This window comes from Mytilus edulis, chromosome 8, assembly GCF_963676685.1.
Source record: "Mytilus edulis chromosome 8, xbMytEdul2.2, whole genome shotgun sequence".
NCBI classification, from domain to species: domain Eukaryota; kingdom Metazoa; phylum Mollusca; class Bivalvia; order Mytilida; family Mytilidae; genus Mytilus; species Mytilus edulis.
Genome location: NC_092351.1, coordinates 73,657,007 through 73,675,381, shown reverse-complemented (window position 1 = coordinate 73,675,381; position 18,375 = coordinate 73,657,007). Strand labels below are relative to the sequence as shown.

Genomic DNA, 18,375 nt, shown 5'->3' with positions numbered 1-18,375 from the left:
GGAAATACCTAATTATGAGATCAATATAGTCAGCTTGGAATGAGTGAAAACAAAGCATGTACGAATTGTAAGGGAGTTTATTGGCCCCTATTATTTGGTAAAATTTGCATGTTTTTTTAAGGAGGTTTTGAATTTATTTTCCTGATTTTCCATAGAAGTTCATGATTTTATGTATAAGATACACCCAATGTAAACTTTTCTCTAAATAACTTGTACTAAAAATGTCACGAATTTGCCTAAAAATCTAGTAAGAATTGTACATGTGAGAGCACTTACAATGCAATTTTCCATATGAACAATATTTTCAAGGGGCAAAACTCTTTTAAAAATAATAAATCGGCACTGATTATCAACCTCGTCAAAGACATTACTGACATAAACCTATAATATAAATTTTAAAACATTTGGCAAGAATTGTAGATGTGAGAGCCCTCAGAAAACTGGACAGACAGACAGATGGATAGGATAGACTGAAGGATGGAAGGACATACCAATGGAAAGACGGATGGATTCACTGTATATCTATATCCCCCACCAAGCATTGTATTAGGGACGAAAAAAAAGAACAAACTAAGTTTACGAGACACTTTCATATATTTGTATAATCAATCTTAACACAAATTGTGTGATTATCATTTTATATATTGCAACAGAAATACATTTGCAATATGATGTTAAAATAACAAGTAATTTTTTTTTTTTTTAAAAGATACTTGTTAAAAAAAACTTAATATGTATCACAAATAAATGTAGAAGAAAAATTCATATCTAAACCAAAACTACTTATCACTGATTAAGCTTTAACAAAAAGACTCCAGTACTGGAATAGTAGATAAAATAAATTACAGGATTTTATGACTCTTCCAAAGAGACATATTCTGTGTACAAAAGTTCATATGTAATCTTCTTGTTAGCAGCATTTTTCTCTTTATAAATCAAGTTTAAATTCTGCTTAGTAAATGAACAACCATTCACAGTTATCGTCCCATTCTCAGGATTTGTAAACTGGAGATCCATTCCAAATCTGAAAAAAAAAAAATATTTAGTCCATGAGAAAGTAGTTTTACATGTGATTTCAAATTTTGAAAAATTGAAACAAAAATTATGAATCATGTGTCAGCATAGGAGAATTCAATTCATATGTGGAGGGACTAATAAAATTATAATATGCACAGTAAAACCTGTCATTACAACCCATGTCGTTCATTATTATTCGTTGGATACCAATTTTCGTTGGTACAGGTGAACCACAAATTTAAATTTTCAACAAATAACATATTTTCAATAGGCGTTGTTTTCAGAGAGATTGGCAAACCCCCAAAATCACATATCCAAGAATATGTAAGTTTTCAGCAATCCACAAAAATTGATACCTGTGGAAAATAAATGAAACCATAGTAGTCAGGTTGAGGCCTGTTTACAGCTTGCTTTATAATTTGGATGAATTTTGTTCATTGTTGAAGGCTCTACTGTGACTTATAGTTTCTAAAATTATGTTATTTGGTTTTTAGTGGAAAGTTGCCAACATTTGAGCAATATTCCTTAATATTTTGATTTTAATGTTATAAATTACCTTAACAATTGACATAAATGAAAAGATTTCTAACTAATGTTAAATTCATAAAATGATGAGTTTAATTAATGTAAACAATAACCTTTGATGCAGCTCTGTGCACTATCGTATGTCTTAATGTAAGAGCATTCAGGTCTCTTTGGTAACCACCCCCTATCACTGTGGCAACAGGTATCCCTTGGCGATGACATGAATCAATCACATAAAAATCTCTATCAAATAAACCTGAAAGTAAAAAATATGTTTTCAATCTTTATATTGATTTGTAAGGATGTATAAAGAGAGAAAAAGATACTAAGGAGCACTTCAAACTAATAACTTGAAACTGACAAGGCCATGGCTAAAAAAGAAAAAGACAAACAATAGTACAAAATAGTTCAAAATACAAAAAAAAACACAACATAGAAAACTAAAGACTCAGTAACCCCACTAAAAACTTATTATCTCAGGTGCTCAAGCAAAGTCAGCAGATCCTGCTCCACATGAGGATTTATAACTCAGGAAATATGACCTTGAGGTTAACATGGTTAAGAAATTATCAAAATTTGTAATTAAAGGGTTGCATGGAGCCTGCTTTTTGCTGTCAGATTAAACGTGTAATGTTTTCGGCCAAAAACTTTTCTGGATTTACCTTCATCAGGAACACTCAAAGCCAAACATTTGAAATCCGAAGATTTATAAGTACCGAAACCGTTGAAGAGCTATGTGCCAAAACTACCTAAAATAAATAGCCAAATTCATCTAAATTATTAAGCTGCTCAGCAACATTAACCTCTGAGGGCCGTTCCAGAAAATACTATGGGCCCCTCTCCTGGACGGCACTTTTTCAACCCCCACCACCCAAAGAAATAAAAATAGATAAGAACACTCCCTTTGCATTTTGGTATTAAAAATACAACCACCCACAGATTTTTTTAAAAATTGCCTTCGCTAGGGAGGACATACTATTTCCTTTAACAGCCCTTAACATTTGTTACCAAATTTAACATGGTGAACATTATCTACCTTGATCAGTGAGCTTAAGCCTGCCAAGCTCATCTTTCTCATGTGGATCAACACCTGCATCATACAATACAAGGTCAGGTTTAACATGGTCTAGTATCCATGGTAAAATGTCTGTTAAAATTTTCATGTATTCCTTATCCTGTTAAAAAAAAAATATATAAAATGAAACAAACACATTATAAATTTCATACATCTAAAGCCCTTTTCTGGTTAACCTTCATCAAGAACACATAAAAAGGAATATTTGAAAGCCAATTGCAAGGATATGTAAAAACTGAAACAGTTAAATATAATCAGCTATATGACCTAAAATCATCTTGTTAAGTTAGTAACAAACATCTTGACTAAAATTAATTTGGCCCATTTAATTTTCACATAAAATTTTGACAAGAAATTTACTTTGACCTCTAGACAAAATTTCAGGATAGACAGTGATTAAAACATTCAGCTGATTATCACAGAGTTATCTCCCTGTAGTATACCTTAAGGTGTCAGACCACCTATTTTTACAGAGTTATCTCCCTGTAGTATACCTTAAGGTGTCAGACCACCTATTTTTACAGAGTTATCTCCCTGTAGTATACCTTAAGGTGTCAGACCACCTATTTTTACAGAGTTATCTCCCTGTAGTATACCTTAAGGTGTCAGACCACCTATTTTTACAGAGTTATCTCCCTGTAGTATACCTTAAGGTGTCAGACCACCTATTTTTACAGAGTTATCTCCCTGTAGTATACCTTAAGGTGTCAGACCACCTATTAAAAATTCCTATCTGTTCAATCAAATTTAATTATTTTCCCAGCTTTCTTAATATTTTACCTTAAGTTTAACCTCATAGAAACCAGGTATGTCTTGAATTGTACATGCATAACCTTTCTACATGTCAATTTTCAACCTACCTTTAAAGAGTTATAAGAAAAATCTGACCTTAGGAACACAGGTACTACCAAAATAACTGCTGGTTTTCTGGAAATCTTACATTAGTAAACTATGTAGCGCATTAATACTGAATTTTTAATGCAAACTCAAAGACAAGTAAATCTTGACTCAAAATGGTCTAATAAAAATTTCTCTTTCACCAAAAGTTTCATTTCTGAAAATTTGCTGGTTAGTTTAAGTGATTCCTTAAGTAAACAAGGACATCAAAGGCACTATTTTGTGTCAGATTAGGGCTACTCTTACATACGTTCTAAATTGGAGGGAATAATTGGTGGTCTGACACGTAAATTCTTTGTTAATAACAGAGTTATCTCCCTGTAGTATACTTTTACTTACTTCCATCCTATACTTTTACTTACTTCCATCCTATCTTTCAATCCAATATCAATGTCACTCTCTTGTTTTTGAAAGGGAAAATTATTCTCATTATGCATAGAGAAGGTATATATATTACTGTTATCACTAAAAATATAGGCCGTACCATCACCCTGAAAAACAATAAACATCTTTATAGTTATAAGTAATTGTATCTATAGGCCATACCATCACCCCGAAAAACAACAAACAACAACTAAGTTATAACCAGTCATATATAGGTATAAATAAACTCATTATAGATACAGAGGATTTAAAATATTTGTTTCATCTCAGAAAGATTCATCAATGAGACTGGAATCAAAGAAGAGGAAAAGGACAAACAAAGTAGGAAGTTGAAGAGTATTGAGAACCCAAATTCCCAAAAGTTTGGCCAATTACAATTAAGGCAGAATAAAATCCATAGTATTTAAATATATATTTTTTTCACTATTCTATGTTTTTTTTATATAATCTGTATGATAGTAAAATCTCATCCTCTCAATGTGGGTCTCATTGGGGTGTAAGCTTGACGCGGGATTGCCGATTTTTTGTAAGCCGGACAAATAATTGTGTCGTGAAAACGGGGAATGAGGTCTAGCAGGACCCAGGAAATGACAAAAAAATGAGAATGGCTTACGTACATAGTGTAAGCAGAATACAGGAATCTGCCAAAACAGTAAGCGGGATCTGGGATCTGAACCCCCCAATGAGACCCTCAATTACACATCTTGCTGAGCACAACTGGGGGTACTCTTATTTCAGTGATTTGTGTCTATTGTTTTTACAGTAGTTGTTTTTGAGTTACAGGGGTTAAAAAATCCACTAGCCCGACGCCCGGGACCACAGCATTTGGACCTCGGGCAACCCAAACTTGTAACCCAATATGCCCGACGGACTAATAACAAAAAATTCTTGGCGTTTTCAAAATAGAAAGTGGGAAATCTCCTCATCACCATTCTATCTTAGCCAATCCGATTCGACTACGTCATCCGGGATTCCCAGAGTTTGAACTGATTTTGTAAACGTTTTGAAAAAGAACAAATAACTTGGTGTGGATCCCGTACTTTCAATATAGATTTGTCATTACAGGGGGTATTTTACACTGCTTATGCAAACGGGGAAATATAATGTAACCTGATTAATAATTTATTGCAATTTTATGTGAACCCTTTTGACAGTAAAACCTGATTTTCGTCAGATATAAATTTGTAACATGTGCACATGTTATGGACGCCATTTTGTTTTTATTTGCAAACTGAAGAAGCCTCCAGAACCACAACCCAAACATTTAAAGTCTTCAGAAAACCTAAACTTGATGCAATAATAGTCATCAATCATGATTATCTTCATTGATATTCAAATGGATTCAATTTTAAAGAAATAAAATTTATAACAAAAACAATTTTATGTTTAGAGATTGATTGCTCAGTTTATAGTCAATTAATAGCCCACAATTAGCTTACCTGTGATAAATGTACATATATGGATATTACTGTACTTCCTTTATAAAACAATTCAAAAGACACAAACTATGAATGGTGATATTTAATCACATAAATATTTGATTTATTTTAATAAAGAGAATTTTAAAACTGAAAACAAATATGAGCATTTCACATAACCAGCTGATAATTCTTTTACACAAACGTGATGTTGTATTCGATAAAAATCACTCCAATCCTTTTATATACCCATATACTATAGCAGTGGTCAAGAATTGTACCATATCGGGATTTGGTCAACTCTTTATTACAGTATAGTCAAGGAATATTCAATTATCAACGAATTGAATATATCTGCTAATGCGATATTTTTTGGCTCACATCAGTTTTTGGTATCCAATTTGCTAAAATCAACTGTACATCGGATAAAAATTGTAAAGTTTATAGAATTCATTGTATTTTGCAGCAAACTTTGTAAGGCATACTCGGGCTAGCAGGTCAGTTTTGTTGGGCTAATAGTTCTTCAAACAGGGCTAGTTAAATCCTGCTACCAATTAGCCCTGGGCTAGTGAGCTATAACAAAATTTCTTAACCCCTGAGTTAGCATTAGTCATTTGAATAAAACCAATTGCAACTGTTGTTTACTTAAATAGACAATAGACAATATTTATTAGCACAAACACATTTACATTAAATGGTTATTGCATACAAAACTTAAATATGTTTTTTTTTCTCAGTCAAATGACAAAAAAATAATAAATAAATCAAAGACAACTTTTTAAATAGATTTTATCCAAATTTTAAGTTTAATCTATAAATGGAAGCATGTATATGATAGCATGCCATTTCTATGAATCTAGTTGACAAAAGTTATAAGTAAATATCAATTCATATGCATTAAACCCATTCAATAACAACATCATAAAAAAAAAAATCCTATGAAAGTTAAGTTTGGTTTAAATTCATGCTTAGTTAATACAGTGAACAGACAGAAATCAATGTGGACACTTAAATCAATTGTGACTTAGATAATAACTTATATATAACTTGTACATGTATTCGCTCGTAAAAGAATAAGTTGTTGTTTTCAATATGTCTTAGATGTATGACTTTGATTGTTTCATTTCATGACTTGACTGCAAGATTGTTTTTGCTAATTTTTATATGTCTTGGCTGGTTTTTTTTTGTTGTTTTTTTTTATTTTAGTCATGATACATGTATGTAAGATATTGTTTGTTTAATATCAATACATCTTGGCTTAAAGATTTTTTTTTAACTTAATGATATTTTCTCAAAATACATTTATTTGTTAAATATTACGACAACCATGCCTGGTGTACGTCCAGATCAACAACAACAACTCTGTGTACAGAACCTGTCTGGACCAGTGACATAGCTGTGACGGCAAGATCATTGACTAGACAATAACCAGAACCATGGTCAGGAAAGGCATGATGTGTTCCTCCACCAGTGCTACAGGCTATTCCTCTTTCTAAGGCTAGCTTTGCTGCAAGTAGTGTTCCAGCTAAAAAAAATAGAGATGAGGTCATCAGCATTATCCAACTTCAAATTAGTTAGACATCTTGGTTTGAGTGTGTTTAACTTATTATATTTTAGTGTCACTAATGAGTCTTTTGTAGCCAAATGCGTGTCTGGTGTACAAAATTATAAGCTTGGCATCTTTGCTTAGATTTTGATACTAGGTAAAAGAAAGAAATTTTAATATCAAAGCATATATGTATATTAACCATGTTTACCATGCTTACTGTGGATTCATTAGTATTTTTAGAATCTTCGGTATGGAAATAAAATAGAATTTCATTATACAACTGATCTTTGACCTTTGTATATTTTAAATTTCATACAATAATTACAATGATTTTGTTCATAACAATAAAACAATAAAAAAACAACATTATAGAACACAAACAGTAAACATGGTAAATGCATGCACATGAGAGAGAAATATCAATAGGGGAGACAATCAATTAATATCTGAGTAATTATCTCCCTTTTAACAGATTCTAATAAAGTTTCTGAATATGCTGTTGAGAGTTGAAAAAACTATTTTTTTCCATGTACATGCAGCAACCAATTACTGTAAAATCAGAAATTATTGTGTGCATCTATTATTGTGACTTTATCATTTTAGACTAAAATGTGACTTTAATATTTGCAATACTGAGAAAAATCCTGTTTAATTCATATGAAAAAAAAAAATGAGTTTAAATTATTGCGATTATCATGATTATCATGATTATAACCCTGTTGCATTTTTCGTAATAATAAAAACATTGCAGATAAAGCACAAATTATGAAAGTATTTACCATATCCTTAGCTGCTGAATGAGCTTGTTAAACTTATCATTCGTATAAATTGCTAGAATCACTATATATCATACCTACCTGTTTCATAACGAACTCTGCTAACTATTCCTTCACTCCACTGGAATCCAGTTTTTCGTTGTTCAGTGGCTGTTGTCTGACCTCTTATAAATCTATCTATATATTGACTACTATGAACAACTTTAAATACTTCAGGATCTAACAAATCTGGTTCTATGATCTGTTTGGAAGAAACAACATTATCTTTTCTCAGATGGCGAATAACACCATGGAATTTTTTCATGGCAAACCTGTGTTTGATTGGTAGATCACAGACATAGCCTTGGTGATGTACGATTGGAAGACCTCTTGATTCTAGTCTTTTGACCTGGAAAAATATATTATCTCAGAGTTTGAAAAATTTAATAGCATTCATCCTGTTCATATCTATGATATCTTTTCTTGACTATCAAATAATTTTAAAACTTGTAACCTCTCTTTTTAACATAATTCTATTCCAAAAACAATGAAGAAAGGAGGCTTTAATGTAGTGTTGTGGTTTGTTGAGCACTGTATATCATTTTTCTTTTTGGCTTGCTGTTTTTAACTTAACTTCAGCATTTCAGACTGTTGGTTTTTCGTTTTTCTCTTTACAATTTATTTGTACATAATTGCAATCACAGCAATATTTTCTGATAATTAGCATAAAAAGCACTATAAATATGAAAAAAGTAGGCTGCTAATAAATTCTTCTCTAATTTCCACCTGAATAATTTACAATTTAACACCAAATATTCATTAAATCAGTTTCATCATTGATATGAAACTGCCAATATGCAAGGAAACCAGATTTTGTCAGATGTATAAAAACATACAATAAACATAATTATAAATTGCTGTTCAGCATGTTCAGTTTGAAGCAAGGCTAGATGTGTGGAACGCCATACTTTGACTTAAAATGGTTTATACACATTGTTACTTTGACCATGATAATGGAGAGTTGTGTCACTTGCACTTATTCCTCATCATCTTTATATTTTCTTATTTATTACCTTTTTGGTGTTTTCTAAGTCATTCTCTGACAACTGTTTGATAACAAGCGATGACAAATATCTAATTTTAGACCAGGTTATCTCCACTTGATTAACATGTTGCAGGGCTTTCATCGTTCATTGCCACCAATAACTGCAAGAAAAATCTACTTATATTACTATCATGACTATGGATTTTTTTTCTTCTCATAAATATCAATTTTTTGTGGATTTGTGAAAACTTGGATAGTTGATTGTAGGTTTATCCATATTTGTATTCAAAGCCTATTGAAAATGTGTTATTTGTTAAACATTTAAATTTAAAGTTCACCTGTAACGCACAAATCCCACGAAATTGGTATTCAATGAATAACAAACATTTTGTGTGTATTGCATGGCAATAGACGTATTTACACTTGTATGCAAATTTGTCCGCCATTACGTAAAAGCACACAGGTTACCATAAACTTTGACATCATAATTTAAAATATTTGACGTCACAATTTAAAAGTGATTGTTGCTTGACGTCAAAAGGTGATTCGGAGTCGATCTTAGGTCATTCGGAGGCAAGATACAGCTAAATACCAAAAGTGTAAATACGTTTATACATAGTCCCCTACTGGTTAAAAGTTCATTGAATTGGATCGAAATTCTAACATGATCTATAACTTATAACTGTATTGTAAGTTACTATTTACAACCAATATTCTCTAGTGAAAAAAAAGTTTCCCAGAATAAAAACCTGGTGGAATGAAATTACGCTTACATTTCAAACAAAAAAATGTAAAAATTATTAACGACAGACAGACAGTCATACAGTAATTAAGATTACATACTTATGGAACACAAATTAGTTCCATACTACCCTAGGCTTAGTCCAAATAATTATGACGACGTCATAATTATTTGGACTTCGTCGAAGTAAGGCGTCATAGAAAAAAATTATAATAGCCTTTCAAGACGTCATAATTATTTGGACTTCGTCGAAGTAAGGCGTCATAGAAAAAAATTACAATAGCCTTTTAAGACGTCATAATTATTTGGACTACCCTAGGCTTAGGATCATGCGCAGGAACTATTTTGAAAGTGCTTGAAACTTTTGATAGAGGAGGGATACAGGCATGCATTCTATCTAGTAAATGACGTCATAAAGACGTGCAAAATTGACGAACTTTTCTAGTAAAAGAGATGATTCCAGATTTAATGACATATCATGGCATTCTGAATAATTATGATGCCCGTTAAATTGTTAAAGGAATACCTCCAACTAACAGTATATCATCAAAAACAACACTTATCTATACTTTCAGAGCACTTGGTTTACATGGTTGTTATTGATTGGTTTTCTTTGTAATTCTATGTTATTGTACATGTTGTAGTTGGGTTTTTTATTTTTGACCATGACATTTTGGACTCATTGCCTTCACTATCTTTTTTACTATGATGTCATTAAGTTTAAGACCTGTTAAATAATTTGTAATTGTAGATATGTGTCTTTGGAAACTAAATCATACAAAGACATATGTCTTTCAACTAAAACAATAAAATAGTTTCCAATAATCAAGTTGACACGACAACCTTTCTATTCCGGTAATTAGTTCTACCAGGGGCGAGTTACTCTTCACCGACTGGTTTCTTTTTTCTATTATTACTGTTTTCCGTTACTGCTAAAAATGGTTTAGAACCAGTCTAATATTAACCGAAAAATGATAAACAGTAAAATTAGCCGAAAAAAGGAATATAGTTCCTAAAATTGCGTATGATAGGTGATATTAGGCTTGTGTTAACTGTGAAGGTACGAAGTCCGAACAAATTATGACTAGAATATTTTTAAACTTCTTTGCAAAATTAATAATACAGACAAAAATTACGTTTTTTTATAAGGTCATACTTTTTTTCCTTTCATTTAAAATGATTTTACAAGTTTAAATAGGACATCAAAAAATATTTGAAATTTACTTTAATTGAAAAAAAAATCATCTTTAACTATTTGATAACGTTCATCATGACTGAGACTGAGAGATTGACATAAATCCTCTTTGAGGGGGTAGGAGGGGTCCTGATCCCAAAAACCCAGACTTATAAACATGGAATCCTGAAGTCCTGAATTTATAGAAACTTAAACTCTGAAATTTAAAATAGGATTTCCCAGATCCCGAAAGAATTAATCCCAAAAATCCCGAACTTAAAACATGTAAAAATGTAACAAAAAATTTGTTCCGGCGTGACATTTGTTCCACCGGAACAAATTTCATAGGAAATATGTTCCATCGGAACTTATGTCACAGAAAATATGTTCCAGCACTATAAAATTTGTTCCGGAACTAATTTTTTAACCAAGTGTGAATAAAGTTCCAGAACAAAAATCACAGCACCATGAGTTTTGTTCCAATATTAAAATTAAAATTAAAATAATAGTGAAATAAGTTCTTGTGATATTAGTTTTAAACGAAGGTATTTTATAGAAATCAATGAAAATTTTCTGTTTAACCTATTTCACAGAAAATAAGTTCTGTGCTTGCATGGGGTACATTTGCAATTGAAGGCATGACTGTAGGATGAAGATAAGAAATAAAAGCGATGATAATGTATCTATGTTTTATCGTTTATATGATATTCGACCTCCTTGTCATGGGTGTTCTAATCATACATGTACTTAGCTATGGTCATTGCACAGTTTTAAAAGAGTGTGTCTTTTGTTTCTTTATGTCTTTTAATATAATTGACCAGTCACTTTGTCCTTTTCAAAAAAGTACAAATGTTCATCTTTAACTATAATACTTTTTTCGGAATGACTTTTATTATTATTTCTTATTCTACTCTTTCCTCGCTCATAAGTGCCATTTTTAGTATTATTAATTGAGCATGTTATTAAACTTTTGCTTTACTCCACATGATCCAATTGGATGTTTACACTTTTTATTTATTACATTATCAATATAATACATGTTTTTTTTAATCACTTTAAACTCACTGATGACAAGTGCTCAGTATATAAGAAAACTTGTTTAACCAGTGGAACATATTTCACAGACAAGGAACTTATTTCACCAGGTGAGGAACAAATTTCACAAATCCAGAACTTATTTCACCAGGTAAGGAACAAATCTCACAAACATGGAACTTATTTCACTAGGTAAGGAACAAATTTCACCAACCCAGAACTTATTTCACTAAGTAAAGTGTAGAACTTATTTCATAGAGATGGAACAAATTATATTAAAATTGTCTGTGAAAAAAGTTCTCCCAGAACATATTTCCTGTGAAATTAGTTCCACTGGAACTTTTTTCACAGGAACAAATTTTGGCTCACAAAAACACTTGATCTCAGAGTCTTGATAAACATGATAAAGGTCATGCCTCCCCTCCTCTTTGAGGGGTGACTTCACATTAATGGTAAACAGATCAACTGTTTTGCTTAATCATGTTACTTTTCTTCCAAAATGATGCTATTGTTTGAGGCCTCTGATGATAAATTAATAAAAGGATATTTTGATGCATCATTGACTCATGTGCATGACATTAACATGATTAAGGTGGTACCCAACACCTTGACCATGTTGATTAAAATTTATTTGGCTCATTTAATTTTCATAAAATTTTGACAAACTATTTACTTTGACCCTTTGACACAATGTTAATGATGTTTGACAAAAATATAAAAAAAAAAAAAAATGAACCAACCAATTTATAATTATTAGAAAAATTACACTGTCACTGGTTACATGTATATAGCAGTTTGACAAACACTAATTTTGACCATTAACGAAGCTTAATATTCCCTGAACAACACAACCTAATCAAAACATTTAGCTGATTTTACAGAGTTATCTCCCTGTAGTGTTGGGTACCATCTTAAAGTGTTAACCAATTTGACGCTAATGGTTGCTGTAGATAAAAACTGATTACAGTTTGATACCTGACAGTAAACATGGTAAAGGGCATTCCTACCCTAAGCTTTACTGAATTAAAAACAATTTATTCATATAATGATTCATTCCCAACATACACATGTAATTTCTATTGACATGATTGAAAAAGTGACTGAATTACCATGATTACGGAAACACATCTGATGTTGGTCCTTATTATAATTTTTACATGTATGCCTCATTTATGGTCATTCTGTTTTCTGGTCCTTGTGTTTGTACGTTTGGTTGGGTTGTTGTTTTTTTTGACACAGTCCACAAATTTCCATTTTCAATTTCATTATTTTTATTTAGAATTCATTATGTTTATAATTACATTTGTATGCAATATTTATACATGTTCTACAATGTACAAATGTATATGGAATAAACACCATGTACATGATGTACATTTCTTCAGAAAATTTAGCATGTTTAGCAATGGTTTAACATGTTTAATATTTTTATTGCTAGAATTGGTATGATGTTGAAGAATACAGCTGTCATTGCTCAAACAGTTTTTAGACAATCAGGAACCAGACCAATACACATTGCTGCACCAGTTATATGTAAAGGTACCAGTATATCTCATATAAATATAAGAAGAATATTGGGGTGCTTGAATATAAAGAATAGAGAATAATAGTACAGAAAAATGGCCTATAAAAAGTTGAAAAACAAACAAATTGAACTGGACACTGCTGGAGGGAAAATTCAAATAGCTAGAATTGGAAAGTCTGTAATCAAATGGCAAAATCAAAAGCGAAATACACATTGAGCGAATGAAAACAACTGTCACTTTCTGAATTGGAACAGGCATATACTTAATGTTGTTTGCATTATGTCCTATGGCAAATATTTCTTTCATGTTCAGCACTAAGGAGTGAACTGTATGATTCAATTAATCAACCAAAGTTCGCTTCATGTCTAGTGAAAAATATTTTATGCATATTCAGCATGTTCAGGATGGTGCAGAGTACTGTACATTAGGATACTATAATCAGTATACCAGTAACTTTTATGAATTTAACTTCTGCAAAAATATGAGCTTTTGAAGGGAGCACTCAATTTTCAAAACATATTTCTACATACATCAGGGGCGTAGCTGCCGTTAGGCACTTTAGGCACGTGCCTACACATAATTTTTGCAAAAATATGTTGTTTTTTTATTAAAGAAAAAACTAAACAACGTTATCTGTAGATGAACACCAGTGAAGTTGTCAAAACTCTTTGATTATCGAATGTCATGTGTACACTAGCCTCTCGTTCTTAGTGAATGGAATATTGAATAGAGTTGAATGTTTTTATGATTTTACCTTATATAGAAACTATAAACTAGAACTTTGGTTCAGATCATATTTCTATCAACAAAAACTTGAATGAACCTCAACTTAGACACATGCGTTTTTTAATTAGTTGTTGTTAGTTTTCAACTAGCTTTCCACTTTGTCTCCACCCGACTTGCCAATGTTGGTCGTCCGTTAGGCTGTGCAGGATATATAAATACGCAGTCACGCCTGGGCAGAATGGGAACTTTATAAATCCGATGCTTAGTTGTAGAGAGAATGCCACTTTTTGAAGAGTTCGTAGTTTGTCTTCTGAAAGGGAAAATGTCTGTTCCTTTCCAAAAATCCCTCATTTTCCAATGCATGGCATTTTCAAATTTCCAGACCTTCGTCCTGGACGACACCTATTACAGGACCTAGCTCCCTGTTGTATTTATTGAAAGTTTTTTTTTGTCCTGAACTTGCATAAATATTTGACACTGGATGTTTAAAATCATACAACTAGCTTCCAGTAATTTTGAGTACTCTCAGATCTGCGTGTAATGACCACAATTATTCAAATTCCTAAGCAGGTAGGGATTTTACAGTAGAGGATATAAAGAAATACGAATTTCTTAAATTTTGTAACGATAGTATGAACAGAACAGAACTTTTGCATTAGGCATCGACTATGTGTGTATGTGTTTGTGTGGCTAGGATGAAGGTTAAAGAATCAAAAGATTGATGGTTTTTGTCTAGCCAAAAGGATAGTTTTATTATATAGTATCTCAGTGTTTACGTGCCTATTTTTTTTTAATGAAGGATCGTCACAATATGTACTGTTAATTAAGTTAAACGTGTATATCAATCAGAACAGAATAGATATGAAAATACCAAACGGTGTACTGCTTAATTAAAGGGATACGCTGATCTACGCTGGGCAATGCATAGTGTAAATATTTTTACTTCATATTTCCGATTTGTACTGCGTTATCTAATTCACCAGTAAGATGTTATGGTGAATTCTTCATAATTCTTTGAACTTTTCATCATGTATATTATAATTATTATGGTTAAATGAATTTAATATTTATAATTTGCACATCAAGTTTTGCAGCTAAAATGCTGAAAACCGTTTTCCGTCGGGGGGCTTCGCTCCCTGAATCCCCTACCAGGGCTCTGCTCTGGACCTGCTGGGGGCCTACAGCGGCCCCAGACCCCTTGCCGATTGGTGCCTACATTTGACTGATTACCAGCTACGCTCCTGTACATCTACTATCATGTCTATGTACAAAGAACTGCATTGTCCCTAATTTGTTTTATTTCATGTCTAAAACTCTTGAATGATTCAGCAAAACTAAATCCATGTATTATTTCCTTGAATATTTATCTGTTTTTGTTGTAGAATGCCTGAAGAATTCTATAGGCTTTTCTGGAAAATGGAGCCAACCAAAGTACCTAAAATTCTTAGGTATTATCAGATATTATAGTTCTAGTCAGGTACCACCTGATGAAATTATAGAAAAACAAAGTTCAGGGTCAGGAGGCATACTAGAAAAAGAATTAGGTAGCATACCAGAGCAAACAGCCACACCCAGTCCTCCTACTTCTAGTCCAAATGATGCAGAAGATCCTAAATTGCAGAAAGAACAGAAAATAGTGAAAAGTATGTGACATAAATAGATACAATAGATATAAGTGTAAACAAGGATGTAATTGCTTATTGATGTGTAAAAAGTTGACAAGAAAAAAATGTACTTCAAGTCTATTTAAAATATTTTTTGGAAAGGAAACATTATGATAAGAAAAATGTATATATATATGTCCCTTAGAATCGCTCTCAAAGTGAAAGTATTTCAGCTTTTAGTAGCATGTTAGCTTTTCTGGACAATTGAAACCAGAAATGTTATTTAAAAAACTTGTGGAAATTTACTGTTTATGGACTCTTACATGTCATGCATGTAGAATTAAGAATTAAATCAAAATGTAATAACTTTCTTGGATTTTTTTTTTATAACATAAAATTGAGAATGGAAATGGGGAATGTGTCAAAGAGACAACAACCCGACCATAGAAAAAAAACAGCAGAAGGTCACCAACAGGTCTTCAATGTAGCGAGAAATTCCTGCACCTGGAGGCGTCCCTCAGCTGGCCCCTAAACAAATATATACTAGTTCAGTGATAATGAACGCCATACTAATTTCCAAAATGTACTCAAGAAAATAAAATTAAAATAATACAAGGCTAACAAAGGCTAGAGGCTCCTGACTTGGGACAGGCGCAAAAATGTGGTGGGGTTAAACATGCTTATGAGATCTCAACCCTCCCCTTATACCTCTAGCCAATGTAGAAAAGTAAACGCATAACAATACGCATATTTAAAATTCAGTGCAAGAGAAGTCCGAGTCTGATGTCAGAAGATGTAATCAAAGAAAATAAACAAAATGACAATAATACATAAATAACAACTAGCAGTTAACTGACATGCCAGCTCCAGACTTCAATTAGACTGATTGAAAGATTATGATTTCATCATATGAATATCAGGCACAATCCTTCCCATTAGGGGTTTAGTATCATACCATCATAACATATATGAGAAGAACATAGCCCGTGTCATTTATTTCCGATGCAAAGACCCTATAAGTGAATCAATATTAAAGCCAAAATATGTAATCTTTAATGACCTGACAACAGTATTGTAACTATATCCCTTCTTAATAAGTCTATTTAAAGGATTTGTTATATATAATCTGACATGATAATGTATCAAAACTAAATTTTATACACTGTATATTTAATTGGAGATTATATAATTTTTTTGGTTATTTGGAAAGAGTACTGTAAACCAACTTATTTTCGCGAATATTATATTTCGCGTTTAGCCCTTTCTAGTCCACTTCGCCGCGATTTAATTTCGCGATTATCTAATTTATTTGAGGTTGTTAAATAAGTGAAGATCCAAGCTAACATATTCGCGACAATTTAAATTCGCGTTATTTTTCTGCTCGCGAAAGTCGCGAAAATAAATCGCTCGCGAAAATAAGTTGGTTTACAGTAATTGTATATCTGTCCACTGTACATCATAACATGACAATAATAAATAACACAAGCTATATTTTTCATTTCATTTTATTATAGTTAGGATGAAGAAACCAATTGACCATAAGTATGTAGAGAATATCTATATAGAACCTGGTCGAGCCATGGTGGAGTATCTCATAGTTTTAAGGTTGGTTTTAGTCCAGGAAAAGGTAAAATCACAATAATAATGAACTCCCAGGAAAATTCATAAAGAAAGTCCCTAATTAAAGGAAAAAATGAAAAACTCAAACACATCAAATGAATGGATAACAACTGTCATCATGGTCATATTCTTATAAAAATGTCAAAAATGCAGCAGTCAACATTGCGTTATAATCTTAATCACTAAAAAAACCAAACAAATATGTTAGAAAGAAGCACAATACATCATATAGACCAAGCATATTAGAAAAAATGAAAGACAAGAATAGAAAAAATTAATCATAGTACAATAACACAATGACCCGATGTACAGAGCAACGTCATATATGTAACAAAGAAACATAGAAAAGCATATAGCAAAAATGAAAGACAAGCAACAAACAAGTTTTAAAATAGTACAATAGTAGGATTTCTAGTTATCCTGTCCACAGTCAAACAAAAGAGGGACAAAAGATACCAGAGGGTCAGTCAAACTGATAGATCGAAAACAAAACTGACAACGCCATGGCTAAAATAAAAAAAAGATAAACAGACAAACAAAAGTACACAAGACAAAACATAGAAAACTAAAGACTAGTGATAAACAGATTATCAATGGTCATCGCAACTCCATTGCTTTTCTCACTTTCGTCATTGCTGCTAAAGCAAGAAAATCAATCTCGTTGAGATGATCAACGATAATCTATAAATTTAGATTTTTTATAATTTAGAGAGCTGAACGAGATACCAAAGTACACAAGACGAAGTCCCTATGGTAGTGGTAAAAGTTTGACAGTTTATAAAAGGAAAGACATAGAAGAACTGTAAGTTACAAATTGCTTATTCAAACAGTTAGATCTAAGAATGTTCGCATGTCATGTTTTGGAATTTTGGTCAGATTTCCAAGAATCCTCTAGTTTTATGCATTTGAATGCCTGAAAAATCCTGCTGCTAACCCCAATTTTTCTTTTGATAAATCTTTTAAATGAAGAATTATAAGTGATCTGTAAAAGTGTTATAAACTCTTGATAGTTTATGAGATCTTAAACTTGTCAATGATAAAGCTATGAAAAATCAACAGAGAAGATTTTCCCTACAAAAGTTTAATGACTAATATCTCAAAAACAAGCACACAGCCATATGGTTTGGTTTTTTTTGCTCTTTCGAGTTCTTAATGAGACCCCTATCAATATATTCTAGTGTTATGAAAAGCCTGTTATTTTGAAACAGAGTAGCAAATTTCCTTAAGAAGATGTGGTATGAGTGCCAATGAGACAACTCTCTATTCAAGTCACAATATATTAA

General features: G+C 31.9%; 2 protein-coding genes across 7 annotated transcripts in view; one reads left to right on the top strand and one right to left on the bottom strand.

The window, feature by feature from the left end:
• Window positions 1-571: 571 nt before the first annotated feature.
• Window positions 572-10,345, bottom strand: LOC139486248 (uncharacterized protein SYNPCC7002_A1628-like). 4 transcript variants are annotated; one of them, XM_071271029.1, is made up of 8 exons: window positions 10,251-10,345; window positions 8,694-8,826; window positions 7,723-8,029; window positions 6,648-6,841; window positions 3,877-4,005; window positions 2,579-2,717; window positions 1,656-1,798; window positions 572-1,024 (listed from the first exon to the last, which is right to left on the bottom strand). In XM_071271029.1, exons 2-8 carry the CDS (start codon window positions 8,805-8,807, stop codon window positions 992-994), a joined length of 1,059 nt encoding a protein of 352 aa, XP_071127130.1. In that variant the 5' UTR covers window positions 8,808-8,826; window positions 10,251-10,345; the 3' UTR covers window positions 572-991. The 4 variants fall into 4 exon arrangements, with proteins under 4 accessions (XP_071127130.1, XP_071127133.1, XP_071127132.1 ...); XM_071271032.1 differs by having other exon boundaries at window positions 9,934-10,279; XM_071271031.1 differs by lacking the exon at window positions 10,251-10,345 and adding an exon at window positions 10,187-10,243 and having other exon boundaries at window positions 745-1,024.
• The window catches only part of LOC139486247 (proton-coupled zinc antiporter SLC30A9, mitochondrial-like), a 24,609-nt gene continuing 16,542 nt past the window's right edge, over window positions 10,309-18,375 (top strand). Inside the window, exons 1-5 of one of the 3 annotated variants that reach the window (XM_071271028.1) lie at window positions 10,309-10,438; window positions 13,055-13,155; window positions 15,251-15,511; window positions 16,987-17,077; window positions 17,802-17,894. In XM_071271028.1, coding sequence (XP_071127129.1) covers window positions 13,062-13,155; window positions 15,251-15,511; window positions 16,987-17,077; window positions 17,802-17,894 — 539 coding nt within the window. In that variant the 5' untranslated portion in view covers window positions 10,309-10,438; window positions 13,055-13,061. Of the gene's footprint in view, window positions 10,468-13,054; window positions 13,156-15,250; window positions 15,512-16,986; window positions 17,078-17,801; window positions 17,895-18,375 lie in introns of all 3 variants that reach the window. The other 2 variants (XM_071271025.1, XM_071271027.1) reach the window with 2 other exon arrangements.

What these genes read in the sequence shown, in the direction of transcription:
- LOC139486248 (XM_071271029.1), bottom strand. Translation starts at nt 8,807, where the DNA reads ATGAAAGCCCTGCAACATGTTAATCAAGTGGAGATAACCTGGTCTAAA. An exon ending in GATTGAAAGATAGGATGGAA is followed by an intron (nt 2,718 to 3,876) that starts GTAAGTAAAAGT and finishes TTTTTTTAACAG; the next exon opens with GATAAGGAATACATGAAAAT. An exon ending in TGCACAGAGCTGCATCAAAG is followed by an intron (nt 1,025 to 1,655) that starts GTTATTGTTTAC and finishes TTTTTTTTTCAG; the next exon opens with ATTTGGAATGGATCTCCAGT.